Below are 19,916 nucleotides of genomic sequence, written 5' to 3'. Positions count from 1 at the left end.
TGGAATGCTGGATATACTGAAGGTGAAAAATATGTCCTCCTTCAAAATCTTACTTCCTTATTATCAGTGCTATTCATCACTGTCATTCTTTCAAGTCCACCTGATAACATTACAGTTGACAGTTCATGATAATGTATATGTGAAGGATCATTTTTTAAGCTTAGAGAGTCTTATAAGCTAATTTATCTTATTGTGTGAAGGATTAGTAGAAACAAATAAGTGATACAGCCATGAACTACTCTCACTGCAGTCTACAGAAAACATGGTGCTGTGTAGGACTGTTCTGTATGCAGTGCTTATTACTCTGCCCACAGTTTACCAAGCCTTTCCATACCATAAATCAATTAAGGAGGCATCATGTGGATATGATGTAAGTATATTTGCCTCTTTCAGAAATGCTTAATTGCTATTTTTATTGGTCTACGTTTTAAAGCCTGTGGCACATATAGTTGGATTTATGTAGCTGATACTAGTGTGACAAAGGATCTATATTGCCTGCTCAAAACTGAACTTATTTACCTGTTTTAAAGTACATAGTGAACATAATGTAGGAGTAATGGTAATGATTCACCGAAAAGTAGAGATGTGTCAGACGAGTACACAGTCTTGGGACTGCAATTCTGCAGATAGACTAGACTGAGAGGTTATGTCAGGTGGAGTGGAAGAGTGGAGAAAGTAGGCAGGAAGTTGAAAGGAGCATTGGGGATTAGATTACATTAATTATTCATTCATTCCATAGGCCCATAAAAGAGGGAATCCTCCTGGGTGTGGAACATGTCAGATAAACACATTACAAAAATGTAAATAGAAAAACTTAAATTTCATTAATTTTAATGATCCTCAGTCAATAAACAGTAAAATTATGTACATGAATTTAAATTTAAACTTCTAATATTTACAGGTTTAATACTTAAATCTGCTTTCATTAAATCCATTATTCAGACATTTGCTAGATTCGTGGCTATTACAACCAAGTATTGTCAAAAAATAAAGTAAATTATTCATTTAAGTGATCCTCACTTAAGAACAGTCAGATTATGTACAAGATTTTAAGCTTAACTTCCACTGTTTACAGACTTAAGACTTACATCTGCTTTCCATACATCCATCATTCACACAGTAGATAGTTACTTGGCTGTTACAACCAAAAATTGTCAAAAATTAAAGTATAATAAATTGTCATTAAAATGGTCTGCTGCACCTGTTGAGAAACTCATGGATGGAATAGAAGGAGTTGGCCACCAAAAAATCTTTTAAATTATATTTAAATTGTGCCTTGTCTGAAACCTAACTCTTAATGGTTGCTGGTAACTTATTGAAAATATGTGTTGCTGAATACTAGACTCCTTTCGGGGCAAGAGTAAGTGATTTTAAATCTTCATGTATATTTTTTCTTATTCCTAGCATTGATATTGTGTACTAAGCAGTTAGTTGGAAAAAGAAATGTATTATTTACAACAAACTTAATTAAGGAATAAATATACTGAGAAGCTGTGGATAATATGCCCAATTCTTTGAATAGGTTTTGACATGATGTTCTTGGATTTACACTACTCATTACTCTTATTATATGCTTCTGTACTCTAAAATGTTTCTCTCTGTATATGGAGTTACCTCAAAATATGATACCATATGACATAATGGAGTGAAAATAAGCAAAATATGCAGGTTTTTTTTTATATTTTATCCCCTTGCAACCACCCCCGGTGTAAAACCTGTCCCATGCACCCACCCACCACCACCTACTCCAGTCCTGTAACCTGGAAGGTGTACACGATCAAAGGCAGAGCCACGTGTGAAAGTACCCACGTGATTTACCAACTGACCTGCCTACACTGTGAAGCTTTCTACGTGGGAATGACCAGCAACAAACTGTTCATTCACATGAATGGACACAGGCAGATGGTGTTTGTTGGTAATGAGGATCACCCTGTGGCTAAACATGCCTTGGTGCACGGCCAGCACATCTTGGCACAGTGCTACACCGTGCGGGTTATCTGGATACTTCCCACTAACACCAACCTGTCAGAATTCCAGAGATGGGAACTTGCCCTTCAGTATATCCTCTCTTCTCGTTACCCACCAGGCCTTAACCTCCGCTAATTTCAAGTTGCCGCCGCTTGTACCTCACCTGTCATTCAACAACATCTTTGCCTCTGTACTTCCGCCTCAACTGACATCTCTGCCCAAACTCTTTGCCTTTACAAATGTCTGCTTGTGTCTGTATATGTGTGGATGGATATGTGTGTGTGTGTGCGTGAGTGAATACCTGTGCTTTTTCCCCCTAAGGTAAGTCTTTCCGCTCCCGGGATTGGAATGACTCCTTACCCTCTCCCTTAAAACCCACATCCTTTCGTCTTTCCCTCTCCTTCCCTCTTTCCTGACGAAGCAACCGTTGGTTGTGAAAGCTTGAATTTTGTGTGTGTTTGTGTGTCTATCAACATGCCAACACTTTCATTTGGTAAGTTACATCATCTTTGTTTTTAGATATATTTTTCCCATGTGGAATGTTTCCCTCTATTATAAGCACTAGAATGCTATGATTTCAAGGACTTTATGATGGATTCTATTTCTTTGGGTGATGTATGGCTGTGTACTCTGAGGGTGATAGCAAGTGTACGAGGTAGGAATGTGTGGGGATAGGCACACATAGGTGCACGTGATAGGAATGCATCACACCAGCACTCATGAGTTAGTGCAGTGCACGATGATGATGATGATGATGATGATGATGATGATGATGTGGAGGAGATGACTGGAAGGAGGTGACAGAGCAGAGGAGCAGGAGACTGTGATAAAGAGGCTATGGGTGCAGGATGTGGGACAGAGTGAAAATGGATGTGGGACAAGGGGGTAGCTGAGATTGAGCTCATGAGAGTTATAGGAACAATTCCAGATGTGTGTTACTATATTTTTTACCAACAGTTTCAGTCAACATGAAAGTGTTACAGAGATGCTTCATGAACTAAGTGGAAATGCCAGGATGATGCTCTTTTTCTGCAACACTATTGGGAAACTTCTTTGTTTTTACTGTATATTTCTGGAAAATATACGAGTAGGCTATCCTTCCAATGGGGAGCATGTATTGTGGTTTGTTGCCATTCAATTCAAACAATTTTAAAATGACTGTGGATAGGATGATCATGATTCACTATACTTATTGAAAGAGTGTTTTAGACAGTTCCAAAACATGTCTGTATTAAACTCATGACAGCTAGTTCTTGTAATTTTATAAATTATAAAAAAAAAAACCATGAGATTTCTTCCCTGAAGCAGTTTACAATTCACATTTCCACTATTTATGAGGAATACATACAGAATTCACTCAAGTATATAGCAACTCAAGTCACTTCTCTTTACACAGACTGAACCAGAATTCACATAGCACTCCGACTTCAAAATGTGGTTTCTTGCAAGCTAGCAAAGCCAAGACCCTTAACAAAATTTTGGCATGAACTTATTTTTGATTGAAAATGGACATCAAAGAACGGCAGTTTAGCAGCACTGTAATGACATGGATGACAGGAATCTTTATTGAAGATGGTAAAATAGCACTGCTCAATTAGTGATGTTGGTTGAGTGTTGAGGTAGAATGATCAGTGTGGAGTGCTTGCTTCCAAGAGTAGGGGTATTTGTTTTTATTTCTTAATTTTATTCTGCATTGTGAGGTATCTGGCCTGTCAATCATTATGCAGCAATTACAGAAAACGTTGTACAAAACTTGTAGAAGTACTTAATACTAATCTAGAAATAAGAGTACAACTTTAAAAAGAGTTTTAAATATGTATTTTGCCTTTAAGCATACAATCTGTTCTCTTTCCAAACACTACACTCCTCTATTTTTTTGTTCAGATGAGTACTAATCACCTAGTCTCCAAATGTTTGTAGGTGCAGGGAGGTCACTTTGAGCATCTTCTCTGAAGGCAACTTGTGTGTTGTGAAAGACATACTATCACTGATACTGTATGCAGAATATTTTAGCAGGTTGCGTACATATTGCGTCAGGGTACTTTGTACTGATTTTTTTTTTATGTATGACAAGCAATTTTTAATTATTTAAGTACTAAAGATTTTTGAAATATCTACACCCATAGGTTTTGTATGTATTTTGTCCTGTAACACTGCCAAGTGAGGTGGTGCAGTACTTAGCACACTTGACTTGCTTTTGGGAGGATAATGGTTCAAATCTCTATTCAGCTGTCAAGGTTTAAGTTTTAACTAATTAATGGAAAATCTCATATAAAGATGTGAAACAATTACTAACAAAGAGATAGAGAGGCTGGCCAGTACTTACCTCAGCTCAGTACAGCTGATAGAGACACAAAAAACAACCGAAAATTTAAGTTCCTAGCTTTCGGAATAAATGTTCCTTCATCAGGGAGGAGAGAGGGGAAAGAAAGGGAAGAAGGGAAAGTGATTTAGTTACTCACAACCCAGGTTATGAAGCAACAGGGAAAGGAAAACAGGGAAGGTAGCAAGGATGGAGGCATGGTTGTCAGAGGGAAGCCAAAGATATTCTACTGTAGGTACTGTGCCAGCTTCAAACCAAAGAGGATGCATACAGAAGTAAAGAGGTGTATAGTATAAAGATGTAGGATGAAAAGATGCATGAATGGCTAAAGAGGAAAGGGAAAGAGGAGAAGACTGAAAAGTAAATGGGAGTGAGGTTGTTTAACGTAGGTTCAGTCCAGGGGGATGGTGGGATGAAAGGATGTGCTGGAGTGCAAGTTCCCATCTCCGCAGTTCAGAGGAACTGGTGTTGGGTGGGAGAAGCCAAATGGCACATACGGTGTAGCAGGTTCCTAGGTCCCTAGAATTATGCTGGAGGGCATGCTCCACTACTCGGTATTGGACATCTCCTAGGCGGACAGTTCGTCTGTGTCCGTTCATGAGCTCAGCCAGTTTAGTTGTTGTCATACCAATGTAAACGGCTGTGCAGTGCAGGCATGTCAGCTGATAAATGACATGTGTAGTTTCACACGTGGCCCTGCATTGAATTGTGTATGTTTTACCAGTAGCGGGGCTGGAGTAGGTGGTTGTGGGGGGATGCATGGGGCAGGTTTTGCAGCGGGGTCGGTTACAGGGGTAGGAACCGCTGGGTAGAGAAGGTAGTTTGGGAATATTGTAGGGTTTAACAAGGATGTTACGGAGGTTAGGGGGACGACGAAAGGCAACTCTGGGTGGTGTGGGGAGAATTTTGTCAAGGGATGATCTCATTTCAGGGGTTGACTTGAGAAAGTCATATCCCTGGCAGAATAATTTATTGATGTATTCGAGGCCAGGATAATATTGGGTGACAAGGGGGATGCTTCTGTGTGGTCTGAGGGTAGGAATATTGTTGTTGGACGGGGAGGAATGTATTGCTCAGGAGATCTGTTTGTGGACAAGGTCTGCAGGATAGTTGCGGGAGAGGAAAGCACTGGTCAGGTTATTGGTGTAATTGTTGAGGGATTCGTCACTGAAGCAGATATGTTTGCCACGAATACCTAGGCTGTAGGGAAGGGAGCGTTTGATGTGGAATGGATGGCAGCTATCAAAGTGAAGGTACTGTTGTTTGTTGGTGGGTTTGATATGGACAGAGGTGTGGATGTGAGCTTCAACAAGATGAAGGTCAACATCCAGGAAGTGGCTTGGGTTTTGGAAAAGGACCAGGTGAAATTCAGATTCGAAAAGGAGTTGAGGTTATGGAGGAAATTAAGGAGTGTTTCTTCACCATGAGTCCAGACCACAAAGATGTCATCCCTATACCAGGCCAGGGGAAGCAGCTGTTGGGTCTTCAGGAAAGCCTCCTCCATGCGGCCCATGAAGAGGTTGGCATAGGACGGAGCCATCCTGGTTCCCATGGCAATTCCCCAGATTTGTTTGTAGGTCTGGCCTTCAAAAGTGAAGTAATTATGGGTGAGGATGAAGTTGGTAAGTGTGATAAGGAATGAGGTTTTTGGAAGATCTTCGGGTGGGCGTTGGGAGAGGGCAGAGGGCAGAGAGACCATGGGTGTGTGGGATGTTTGTGTAAAGGGATGTAGCATCTATGGTGACAAGAAAGGTTTCAGGTGGGAGAGGAGTGGGAATGGATTTGAGGCGTTCTAGGAAGTGGTTTGTGTCCTTGATGTAGGATGGGAGTCTGCGGGTGATAGGTTGGAGGTGTTGGTCTACCAGAGCTGAGATACGTTCTGTTGGGGCTTTGAAGCCTGCTACAATGGGACGGCCAGGATGGTTCTCTTTGTGGATTTTGGGTAATAGGTAGAAGGTAGGGGTATGTGGCTCAGGTGGAGTGAGTAAGTCTATGGACTCCGTTGTGAGGCCTTGTGAGGGACCTTGGATTTTTAGGATTTTCTGCAGCTCAGTCTGGATGGAGGGAATGGGATCCTGGGTAACAGCTTTGTAGGTTGAGGTGTCGGAGAGTTGACACAGTCCTTCTGCCACATACTCCACACGGTCAAGTACCACAGTTGTGGAGCCTTTATCTGCCAGAAGGATTACAATAGAGTGGTCTGTTTTCAGCTGCTTAATGGCACGGGATTCAGCTGGGGTGATGTTGGGGGTTGTCAGGATGTTCTTCAAGAAGGACTGGGAGGCAACACTGGATGTGAGGAATTCCTGAAATGTGTGCAAGGGATGGTTTTGGGGGAGGGGAGGAGGATCCCTTTGAGAGGGCGGCCGGAACTGTTCTACACAAGGTTCAACACTTATCACACTTACCAACTTCATCCTCACCCATAATTACTTCACTTTTGAAGGCCAGACCTACAAACAAATCAGGGGAACTGCCATGGGAACCAGGATGGCTCCGTCCTATGCCAACCTCTTCATGGGCCGCATGGAGGAGGCTTTCCTGAAGACCCAACAGCTGCTTCCCCTGGCCTGGTATAATTTTATAGATGACATCTTTGTGCTCTAGACTCATGGTGAAGAAACACTCCCTAATTTCCTCCATAACCTCAACTCCTTTTCGAATCTGAATTTCACCTGGTCCTTTTCCAAAACCCAAGCCACCTTCCTGGATGTTGACCTTCATCTTGTTGAAGCTCACATCATATTTCTCCAGCATACTTCTAGGGACCTAGGAACCTGCTACACCATATGTGCCATTTGGCTTCTCCCACCCAACACCAGTTCCTCTGAACTGCGGAGATGGGAACTTGCACTCCAGCACATCCTTTCATCCCACCATCCCCCTGGACTGAACCTACGTTAAACAACCTCACTCCCATTTACTTTTCAGTCTTCTCCCTTTCCCTTTCCTCTTTAGCCATTCATGCATCTTTTCATCCTACATCTTTATACTATACACCTCTTTACTTCTGTATGCATCCTCTTTGGTTTGAAGCTGGCACAGTACCTACAGTAGAATATCTTTGGCTTCCCTCTGACAACCATGCCTCCATCCTTGCTACCTTCCCTGTTTCCCTTCCCTTGTTGCTTCATAACCTGGGTTGTGAGTAACTAAATCCACTTTCCCTTCTTCCCTTTCTTTCCCCTCTCTCCTCCCTGATGAAGGAACATTTATTCCGATAGCTAGGAACTTAAATTTTTGGTTGTTTTTTGTGTTTCTATCGGCTGTACTGAGCTGAGGTAAGTACTGGCCAGCCCCTCTATCTCTTTGTTAGTAATTGTTTCACAAGATTTAAGTTTTCCCTGATTTCTCTAAAGAGCTTTGAGCAAGTGCTGGGATGATGTCTTTGAAGAAGAGGATGGGCAGTATCCTTCCCCAATATTTCATAATCCAAACTTGTGCTCTGCTTGTAATGACCACACTGTTGATGGGGTGTTACACCCTATATCTACCTTCCTTTTGCAACAGATAATTTTTGTGCCCATGATGATCTAGTGGGTAGAATGCTAGACTATGGCTCTTGTGGCCCTGAGTCCTAAATAAACGATTTATTGCAGCAAAATAGCCACTATAGTTATACATTAGATTACAATCATTTGAGAGTGAATTACAAGGATGCATTGAGTGTCTGCATAATTCTTAGTAGATTACATTCAGTGCAGGTATTATAACAGATTATCATTTGAACCATTTATTGCATAGTCTCTAATTGATCTGGTCCTCTTGTTGCATATTTCTATATTTTATCTCTCACAAGACTATCCACATAGGGTACAATTGCAAAGGTTTGACAGTTTGTGGTATGTTGTATTTGCACAAATTTCATGGTGGAATCCGTGTACTGCGAGTCTTGTAAGTACGTGTCTCATCTCAAAATTTGCTGCTGTCCAAGTGCGGTCGATCAAGGCCCCAGAGCCATAGAATTTCGTTGGTACTTCCTCTCTTTTCTTGAGTAGTGATCTTAGTAGGTTCTCCAATGCTGATGTGTTGGGAAGTAAGAACATTGTCCTTAGATCCTCAATGAGGAAAGATTCTCAGACGAGAAGGTAGACTAATCTTGATCTTGTGGTTTTTGCTACCCCTGATGCTCTTTTGATATAGGTTGCTTTTACTCTTTCCAATGTTTCTAAGTTCTTTTCACTTAGGTGTATCCATATGATTTCTATCCCATAAGCCAGTATCAGTATTATTTTTGATTTGAAGAGTGCTACAGCTGTGTCTAGATTTAGTGTTCTGATGGAACTTATTTTGTTTATTGCTCTGATGGCCTGTGTCGCTTTCTATGTTGTGTGTTTAGTGAAGCACTTTGCAGACGGCTGGAGTGTTATCCCTAGATATTTGTAATCTTTTGTGATAGATATTTGCTTTCCTTGTAGTGCAATTCTTGTCGTTTTTCGGATTTGCCCGCCTGCTCTGAATAGCATCATTTCCATTTTGTTGGTGTTGATTACAAACTTGTGTTTTGTGCACAATTTTTCCATGTCTTCTATAGTTTCTTTAAGTTTTTTGAGCCTATCACAATGTCGTCCGCATAGGCATATGCTTCGACATCTTTGTCATGAACGATTTCCATAATGTCCTTTGCTCCAGAATGAACAGGAGCAGGCTTAGTCGGTCTCCTTGGAGTACTCCGTTTGTTTGCCTTTTTGTTTCAGACAGCTCGAGGTCTGAGATCCTTATCTCATTCCATTCATTTACGGAGTTTATAATCCTCGGCCAGATGCTGTCTCTTCCCAGGGTTTCATTGAGCATCCTTTTTACTAATGATCGATCGAGGAGGTCGAAGGCCTTTGTGAAGTCTATGAAAACGGCATAATATTTTTGCTTCTTATCGACGGTTTCCCATATGTTTTTTAAAAGCAGCTCCACTGCTGTGATAGTGGATCTTTTTTCCCTGAACCCGAATTGAGATTCTGGGAGGTGGTCTTCTAAAGTGTGTCTTATTCTTCCTGTGATTTGTTTTGTGAATACCTTAAAAGGATTGTTTTCCAAGGCTATTCCTTTGTATTTGCTTGTGTCCTTTGGGTCGTCCTTCCCTTTATACATTACCCTTACTATTGATTTTCTCCACTGGCCTGGGATTTTTGCTGTTTCAATGCATTTGTTATAAAGTTTTGTCCAGGTTGGTGCTAGCGGATGGGCTGTGTCTTTAAGGTATTCGTTGTAAAGCATGTCCGGTCCCACTGCTTTCTTCCTTTTTGTTGATTCAATGTTGTTTCGGACCTCATTCAGAGTGAGTGAGGACCAGGCTGCCATCTCTTGTGGTGTGAGCTCTTGACTTGCTACCTCTGTTCCTTCTCTACCATCTTTGTTGAGAATGTCTTTGAAATGTCTCGTCCATTCTTCCATGCTTATATAGTGTGACTGTGCCTGCTTTCGGGGGCAGATTGCAATGAATGGGTCTCTCCTGGCTTATTCAGCTAGTTTTCTTCCCTCTTCTTCCCTGTGTGCCATTCTCTTCTCCCATGTTAGTGTTTTGTAGGATCTTCTTTTCTCAGCATATGTTTGTAGTAGTTAGTGATTATCTGTGTCCGTTTTTAGTCAGTGTAAAGCTTGGAGTACTTATTTTCTTTGCTGATAACACTCTTGATTGAACCATGGTTTAGCTCTTCTCACTTTCCTGGGGGTAGCTGCCTGCTTTAAGAGTTTCTCCAGTTCAAGTGCTGCCTCCTCTACTTTTGAGTTGTTGATTGAGGACTCAATTTGTTCCATCTGGTCGTGGTATTCTTCCACTTTCCTTGGAGCCAGTCTCCTCGAGAGCAGTCTCTTCTCTGGGTTCTCTCTTGCCTTCCAATCACTTTGTATGACTATGTTCATCGGGATGTGTTTTCTTATAGGCATGTGGTTTGCATTCCAAAGTGAGCTTATGTCCCGTGTTATGTTTCCTCTTATGAGGGCGATATCAATAGCACTTTTGCCATTATGGCAGAAGTACGTAGGGACATTTGTGTCATTTAGCAGGATGAGACCTTCTTCTTTTAGTTATTCGATTAGTAATTTTGTTTTGTGATTCTGTACATCCAACCGACAGTTTAAATCCCCTGCGGTAAGTAAAGGGATGTCTTTCTTGCTCCGTCTTATTTGTTGGCCCAGTGCATTGATTATGTCTATGGCCAATTCGCTTGGCTGGAAATAGGTTGCTAATATTGTGATGTGTTTTACTTCTATTAGAATGGAGTGATTTAGTTCTGTTGTCACTATAATTGATGTTATCCACGGTTTCAGTAGGACTGTTATTCCCCCTTGGGGTCAGCTCCTTTCTCCTTGCTTTGCCAGCATATTTATTCTATAGAATTTAGGGTGTTGCCAATGATCTGCGAGAAAAGTTTCTGTGAATATTGATACGTCATAACCTTCGAGAAAGTCTGTTGGAGCTATGCATGCTGCGTTTTTCAATCCTTCTACATTCCATAACATTATCTTCATGTTTTTTCTCCCTTCATTTTCTCCTGGTTTTGTCATCTCTGGGTACATCTGGTTTTGACACTCTAGCACTGGTGTGCTTCTCAGATTGTCTGCTATGTTGTGGCATTGCTGGTCTTGGGCCAGTGAAAATCCTGAGTTTCCTTTGATGACAGTCTCTTGTAGGTTGGCCAGTTTCCGGCTTCATTAAATAGGAAGTCCTGATCCCTGATAGGTTTCTTTTTTCTTTCACCTCTCCCATATCTTATCTGTCAGGACTCTGATGACCTTACTTCTTTTCCTGTTGTTTGCGTTATCTGTTCCTCTTTTGCGGGTGGGGTAGTGGGTCCTCTTCTGTTACTGATGGTGTTGATTCTTTTTCCTCTATCGGGCATGGTGAGGTTTGTGGGTCTGCTTCTGTTGGTGATGAGGTTGTTTCTTTTTCTTTTATATGGCACAGTGGAGACTTTCCTGCCTCTTCCTTCATTTTCAGTAGTATGGGTGCGTGTGTCTGCCCTTGTAGTTTGTCAAATTTTTCCAAAATTTCTTTGCACAGAATAGTTTTTCCATGGTTGTTTCTGTGTAAACCATGCCTTGTGAAATGCTCTCTTTGTGAGCTTGCATTTATGAAAGTCACGTTTGGGAAGCTGCTACATATCTTCCTAAATATCCTATTTGTTCTGGTAATTTCTTTATTTACACAGGACTCGACCATCAAGCCATGTCTTTGAGGAATGCTTAGCACATATACTTCAGAATGAGTAGCTTTCCCTAGAGTTTCCCTCAGTACTCTTCTTGCATTGATACTTTCGTTTCTATAAATGTCATTTCCTCCACCTATAATGACACATTTCGCACCTTTTGTTACGGATGTTTCCCAGGATTTCAACACTTCACTTAATGGCGTGCCTGGCTTGGTGATTCCGCTTACTTTTAGTTTGTTTAGCATATTGGCTATTTTTTTCTGCTAAGCCTCTTCTGTGGCTGTCGGAGAAGATGTATACGTCAATTTTATTTCTATTATTCTCACTTGTCTCATACATATGTTCCTTACTTTTAGTTCCCTGTTTGATCAAGTCTTCACTGGTGTCAGGAAGCTCAACTTTATTTGTTGGTTTCAGATTGTGATGATTTTTACACTGTTTCATACACCAGGTTATTTTATGGCCAGTACTCTGCTCGATTTCCACTTCTTGTTTTTGTTTACGATCCCAATTTACCCCTTGTTTCACACGCCAGCTGACTATAGGACTAGCAAATTACTCATTTTCCACTTTTTGTTTTTGTTTTAGTTGCCTGATTGATTTTTCTAGGTTCTTTGTATACTCTTTAGCTTGCAGTAGATCCTGATCTAGAGTTTGTACGACATTTTATTCCTGCATATTTGCTTGTTTTAATAAACACATTGATCATAAACAACAACTGATTACTCCACAGTCACAAATTGTGCTTACCTTTTGAAGTACGTCCTGTTCTTGTGTATAGCCAGCGTTTCCTTCCTGTGCATTTTCTTGTTTTGATAAACACGTCGGTTGAAAACAACAGTAGCTAATTTCCCCCTTGTCACGTTTCATGTTTACTGCGACGAAGCGTTTGGCACATTTTATAGGAATCTATTTTTGACTTGCTGAACACAGTCTTAATCCATTTAGAAGACTTTCACTGCATAGAATACATTTTATATCGGTGAAATATACGTTTTTCCCGGAGCCCCTTACTACTGCTTCTCTACTCACCAACATGTTTTAATTATTCCTGGTCCTGAGTTCTGTCCTGGGGTATTTCCTTGTTCCAGTCCCTCTAGGATGGTCCCAAATCCACTCAGCGTGCTAACAGATTGAACACTGGGGATATTTCTTGGCAGTAAAAGGCAGCTGGGACAATGGACACACTATCCTCCCCTTCATAGTCCCATAGAGAACAAAAGGCTATGCACTACTTACTGTCTGGTCAGAAGCCTGTTCACAGGTTGAGTGCCACATTCTTTACTTTAATATTAACAGAAAATTTTGGCTTAACTGATCATCACTCTTGATTAATATTCCTTACTTGTCTAATGATTATTTGTTACATTCACTCTTAAAAATACTGCACTTGTGGTTGTAGGGTGTATATATATATATATATATATATATATATATATATATATATATATTTCGCAACCGATGGTTGCTTCTTCAGGAAGGAGAGGGAAAGACGAAAGGATGTGGGTTTTAAGGGAGAGGGTAAGGAGTCATTCCAATCCCGGGAGCGGAAAGACTTCCCTTAGGGGGAAAAAAAGGACAGGTGTACACTCGCGCACACACACACACACACACGCACACATATCCATCCGCACATACACAGACACAAGCAGACATATTTAGGCCTAAATGAGCAAGAAATTGCACTGTCAACTCTGAATGTGCATATTTTTCTTTATCCCGCCACCTGTTCTTCTAACTAAGATCCTATGCAATCAACTAGTATTCATTTGCAAGTGTCAGAATCATGTTATAAAAATCATCTAGTTTTTCAGTAAATTGTATACATGTCACCATACATTGTTTCTTTTTATACACTAGTGAAAATATGAAAAAAAACAGCCTGAAGCAAGTGTCTGAGGTAATGTTTTACTCACATCTTATTGAAGTTTTGCACAGTATGTAATGACAATCACAGAGTCATGTTCCTAATGATTTTAACAATCATGGATAACAATTTAGTATCTGCTATACCTACTTGTAGCTACAACACAGCCTTGCAACAGTGCATAGGAATATATAAGATGTGATCAAAAAACAACAAGAAATTTTTAATTTTGTGAGCTTCATACATCCAGTTTCCAAAACTTTTTTATCTTGTTGGTAGACATGTTCCTCATGTGTGTGTGTATTTTTAGCTGTTTTTAATATTTGTTTATTGTTGACACCCAAAAAGGTTGTACCTATTTTTGAGTGCTCAGCGAATTTTTACTTTCGAAAAAGATGGCTCCAGGAACCTGTATTAAATATTGCATGAAGAATGGAATAGGGTGCAACACCACATTCAAAATGTTGACTGTGACTTATGGCACATCTTCTCTGAGTAGTACAAGAGTTTACGAGTGATGTAAATGTTTCAAAGAGGGTCGAGAAGATGTTGAAGATGAAGACCACCTTGAGCGGCACCCTAACAAATCAATTACTGATGACAATGTGGAAAAAGTAAAAAAAAAATAGTTCTGAAAAATTACTGAATCACAATCAGAGAGGTTACTGACGATGTAGCGCATCCTTGTACAACTGGAAAGATGATGTTGATTTTGATCAATGATGGCATATGCCACTTGGGGGATAGAAGATCCACTGATAATGGTTTCAAAACCATCTGCCAACAGACAGCACAGTGAAATAGCAGCCAGACCACCATCTGTGTCTAACCTTTAGTGGGGAATGCTCACAGCCAAAAGACTCAGTGTGGTGCAGATGTGTGAAGCAAGCAGGCAGCCATGCCACAAAGATGCACTTGTGCTTCCTACAGTCAACTGAGCAAGTTTGAAAGGAGTCAAATAGAGGTCTTTCGAATTGCGGGATGGCCCTTTCGGAGAACTATCACACAAGTTAGATATCTTGCGTCAGTTGTACAACGATGCTGTTATCAGTGGCCACTGGGATGCTCTCACACCCGTAGACAAGGTTCTGGATATCCACGCAGCACAGACATTTGCAAGGATCATTGTATTGTAAGGGCAGCAGTGGCAGATGATGAAGCTGCCTCGGCACAGATGAGAGGGTTTGTGAGCCCATATATGCCCACAAAAACTGTTGCGAACCGGTTATTAGCAGTGAGACTACAGGCACACCCACTTCTTGCCCATCTTCCACTCATGCCACATCACTGATGTGCACAGCTTGACTTGTACCATCAGATGATCATTTGGAAGATGGAATGGTAAGCCGTGGTCTTCAGCAATGAAAGTAGGTCCTGACTGCACACAAATGATGACCATTCGCATGTGCGACGTAGACCTGGTGAGCATCTTCTTGTAGGGTGCGTATCTCCAAAACACACTGTCCCCACCCCACTCCTTGTAGTCCAGGGTGTGGTAAGCTACAGCTATCATTTAGCTTAGGTGTTTCTGGAGGGACACTAACCACTGCTTGGTGTGTGCAGAATGTTGTCAGATGCATTCTTTTGCTGTTCTTGCAACAGGAAAGTTATGTGTTTTTCCAACCAAGCAGTACATGTGAACCTCAAGGTGCTCTGCAAGACATGCAGCAACTTAACTGGCCAACGCAATCTCTGGACTTGTCTCCAATTGAGGATGCGTGGGATATGATGGGATGAGAAGTGACTCGTGCAACTCGTCAATCAACAACTCTTACAGAACTACATGAACAGGTCAATCAGGCATGGCATAATGTATCCTAGGACACTATTCAGAATCTGTGCAATCAACAGGACACCGTAGTCAGTGCGTACATTGCCACACTGTGCACTAATATGGGATATGGGTGCTTCAGCATGGATCAGTACCACCTGGTACCTGAGTGATCTGTGAATGTAATCATTTCATGCAGTTCATATGCACTGTTGCAACAATAAATCCTGAGTGAAATGGAAATTTCTAAAAGGGTGTACAATTCTGCTTTTTTTCCTTTTTCTTTTTTTCAAGTTGAAACTTTTTCAGCTTGTTTTCAAGTTTTGCTTTCCCATCTGTCAAACATTTTATATCTATGGGTTTGTGATCAAAAATTTTAGCTATAGTATTGTGTAACCCTTTCTGTACTAATTAAAACCTAAATGTGGAGTAATAAATGTAATTCTTTCTTCTTGGATTGTAATTATGTTCATCTTTGTCTTTTTGAACCATAGTGGGTTACTTACAACAAACTTAAAGAGGTAATAAATAAATTGTGAAGTAATAGTCAAAATGCCGAACTCCTTCAACACACGTCTGTGGTGGCATCGATCACTGATATCAGTTTCAATTACCAAATTGGTATGAGAAACAATATTGCGTCGGGCTTCCTTTTGCCCACTGTAATCCAGGAACTCAATGTGTCATGGACCTAACAATAGCCATTCATAATTGCAGAAGAATTGCCAGTGAAGTATTTTGTTCACGAAATGGCCTCTTGATTATGTCCCATAAATGTTCAATGGGATTCATGTCAGGAAATCTGGCTGGTCAAATCATTCACTCAAATTGTCCAGAATTTTCTTCAAACCAATCATGAACAATTGTGGCCCGGTGACAATGTCATCATCGTTTGGCAATATTAATTCTATGAATGGCTGCAAATGGTCTCTGAGTAGCCAACCATAACCATTTCCAGTCCATCATTCAATGATCTGTTCACTTGGACCAGAGGACCCAGTCTATTCAATGTTAACACAGCCCACACCATTATGGTGACACCACCAGCTTGTACACTGTCTTGTTTACAACTTGGGTCCATGACTTTGTGAGGTCTGTGCCACACTCAGACTCTACTATCAGTTCTTACCAACTGAAATTTGTACTCATCTGATCAGGTCACAGTTTTCCAGTCACCTGGGTCAAACCAATATTGTCACAAAACCAGGAGAGATGCTGTAGGTGACGTCATGCTGTTAGCAAAGGCACTCATGTTGATGATCTGCAGCCACAGCCCACTGATGCCAAATTTTGCCCTATTGTCTTAATGGATATGTTTGTTGTATGTCCCACATTGATTTCTGCAGTTATTTCATGCAGAGTTACTCATCTATTAGCACTGACACGTCTATGCAAATGCCACTGTACTGATCTGTGGTGAGAGGTAATGCCTGAAATTGGTTGTTTTGAGCACACTTTTGACACCATAGATTTTGGAATACTGAATTCTCTAACAATTTCTGAAATCAAATGTCCCATGTGTGTAGGTCCAACTACCATTCCACGTTCACACTGTTAATTCCTGTCATGCAGCCATAACCCCATAAGAAACCTTTTCAGATTGCACTTGAGTACAAATGACAGTTCAGCCAAAGCACTGCCCTTTTATACCTCGTGTACGTGATACTACTGCCATGTCTGCATGTACATATCTCTTTCCCGTGACTTTTGCCACGTCATTTATATTTAGCAGCATCATATAACTGTTATGGATTCTTTTATACTACTGTACTTATTTCTTTTATTTATGAGATAACTACAGTAAGTTTCTCTGTAATAGGCCAGTGGATATCCCAGTGCTGATTTACTACTACAGCTAGTATAGGACAGTAGAAGATACATTTAAGTTAAACACCACAGGATAGAAAGAGCAGAAGGAACTGTTCTACAGAAAACAAAATATGAAAGTTTGAGGCTGTTAACCCAGAACCTGGTGGTCCTCATTTCACTGAATCTGCAATGCTGGCATATTCTCCTGAGGGTATGGATTTCTCTAGCATGTCGATTTATATAATCCATTCTCTTGATCCACCTCTGGGTCACCTAAGAGTTCTGCAACAGGATGAGGCAGACCAAACAACTCGAAAGATCCTCTGTAGGATGGAAATAATTTGCTTGTTTCCTTTTTCAAACTGGAACTTGGGTGAAAATCTTTTACTAATACCAAGTCACCAATCTGGAAATCAGGTGTGATTGCTTCTTTATTGTCATCCCATATTCTGCTCTGCACTTGTTTTCGCAAATTTTTGTTCAGCATAATTTGCAACTGTTCTGCAATAATTTCTATTGCAGGGGACCATTTAAATTACTTCAATAGTGATTCCCCAATAAAAGTTTTATTCATAATCTGTACTGATGATAAGCCTGTAGACGTATGTGGTAATTCACTCAAGATAACCTGGAACTCAGGAATCATTTGGGCCCATGTGGCATGTTTGTCAGAACAATACATTCTACACAGTCATCCAATCTCTTTCATCCCTCACTCCCAAAGGTTAGACTATGGGTGATATTCTGAAATGGTTTCATGTTGTATTCCTTCCCATGCTAGAAATTCTTTGAAGTTATTACTTGTACATTTCAATCCATTGTCTATGAGGAGACTTGCCTATATATTTTAAATAATCTCATAAACATTTTATTATTCTAAATGTGTTGGCTGGTTTGATAGGATAGAGTTTTATATACTTTGACCAGAATTCTATTAGAACAAAGATATACACAATTCCTCCTCAACCTGTAGGTAGTTGTCCACAAAAAATTCAGCAGCCATTTAATTATGTTATTCTTTGGGTACTATTTGGTATAACTTACATTATAGATGACTATTGTCATCTTTAACCTTCTGGCATACTTCACAGAACTTCTGACCATCTGCACCCTGTTGTTGTCCAATGCTGAGCTAGTGATACTTGGAGTAAGTTTGCAATTTGGCCGGCTGCTCACACTTTCATGGCACTTGCCACACTCAGACAGTGACACATTGCACCAAATGACAGTCAAATTTTAATAACCAATTCTGCTAATAATAAAAGAACTCATGTTTTTTGTTGCTCTTCTTTGTTGTATGTTGATGGCTTGTTGTTGTCTTCCTTTCTGTAGTTCATCATTCTATGATGGACTAGTGTATGATTGGGTTACTGCTTCAATAACAAAGTGAAATCTGGTGGACTTTCTGCAGAATTTCACATATATTTTCAGTCATTTCACTTCAAAACACAAATCAATAAAGTACACATAACTCGTTCTCCAGCTTCAGACTGATAAAACTGACTGCCCAAAAGAATAAAGATTTTCACCTATGAACATGTAGCAAAGAAATTACTACCATATATCAATCAATTTATGCAAAGTAATCTTCAGGACATAAATTTCCTAAATAAAATAACAATCAATTTATGCAAAGTAATCTTCAGGACATAAATTTCCTAAATAAAATAAATTAATTTTCTATCTTTCTTGAGATATCCATAATCATAATTATAATTATACCAAGTATTAACATTGACATTAAACATTTCCACATAACTTTGTAGTAGTGTTTTTTTTCCATCTTTACTGAGGTATCACTCAAATCATATGATCCGAGATTGGGTAGTAGATTTATCTCACTATACTCAGTTTTTTTACAATAGCTCCCCAAAAATTCTGAAAGCATTAAATGCAAGATAAATTTTGATAAAAAGCAATAAAACTGGTCATCCCAACTAGTTTTGGAGTATAACAAATCAATGAACAATGGTTCTTCATTATATGATATACAGCATTTTAACTTTCTTAGCATCACTGCTTCATTCAAATAAGTTCAAGAGCAAAATTACATTTTACTGAGTTATTTTCTCACAAATTTTCAAAAACAGTTTCAAAGTCTAACCTTTTGCCCATTCTGTCACTCACCAACTATTACCAAATATCATATAACATATATGGGATAAGCAAAAGGATGTTACAAATATCAGTGATTTTATCATATTAGCATGATGATAGAATTTGTATTTCGTGAGGACGCCTGTATACCAATATTTATAAATCTGTCTTTAATAGGTGAAATATCATTGATTGGTAATACCCTATGATCGCTAGGAAACATCTCAGTCTGTACCGAGTTATTTGAAGTGTTTATAAACAAAATATAGAGAAATACTTTAGATCACAGGACAAAATTAATGTATTTAGTTAGGAAGTTATCCTTTTTCTCATAATACCAATGATATGTCTTTATAACAACATTTTGTAATGTTTTACTTCTAAATTTATCAGTTTATGCATTAATTTGCATTGAACCCTCAGCATATAAAAATATGCTATAACAAAAATTATTTCTTGCTTTATTTAGAAGAACCCTTTTTTTCACAACATTTTGAACGCTACAAGTGTAGTACCATCAGATAGAATAATCCCCAAAAGTTGTGGTGACATAAATTGGCTAGACCCCAGATAGAAAAGAATAAAAAATATTTAAAAAATGAAGAGCACAGTGGAAACAGGACCTGGATACAACAGAGAGAGAATAGAGTGCGCAAGGAATTAAGAATGGATACACCCAGTTAGGGAAGGCCTCAATCACCACATGACGTGCCTCCAAAATCAGCAGACTCCCTATCTATTCTACGCACAAAAGTATTAGTTTTATCACTCATTTAGTCCTTTAGTCTCTGATTGTTACAAACAGTTTGCATTCATTAATTTTCATGTCACGCAATATGTTATACAATAACTTTTCAAGTCTTTCAAATTACATCACAGAATGAGATAACTAGCTCTTTTTATATGTTTTTGTTAGTTATGTAAAAACTATTG

The 19,916-nt window shown here is 39.7% G+C and overlaps 1 protein-coding gene across 2 annotated transcripts in view; it reads left to right on the top strand.

Annotated features, from left to right (window-relative positions):
• Positions 1 to 247: 247 nt before the first annotated feature.
• The window catches only part of LOC126284807 (lysosomal alpha-mannosidase-like), a 261,589-nt gene continuing 241,920 nt past the window's right edge, over positions 248 to 19,916 (top strand). The window contains exon 1 of one of the 2 annotated variants that reach the window (XM_049983989.1): positions 248 to 370. In XM_049983989.1, coding sequence (XP_049839946.1) covers positions 263 to 370 — 108 coding nt within the window. In that variant the 5' untranslated portion in view covers positions 248 to 262. The remainder of the gene's footprint in view (positions 371 to 19,916) is intronic. The other variant, XM_049983999.1, reaches the window with a different exon arrangement.

The sequence above is a fragment of the Schistocerca gregaria genome, chromosome 1 (genome assembly GCF_023897955.1).
Source record: "Schistocerca gregaria isolate iqSchGreg1 chromosome 1, iqSchGreg1.2, whole genome shotgun sequence".
NCBI classification, from domain to species: domain Eukaryota; kingdom Metazoa; phylum Arthropoda; class Insecta; order Orthoptera; family Acrididae; genus Schistocerca; species Schistocerca gregaria.
This window is presented reverse-complemented; position numbering and strand designations above follow the sequence as displayed.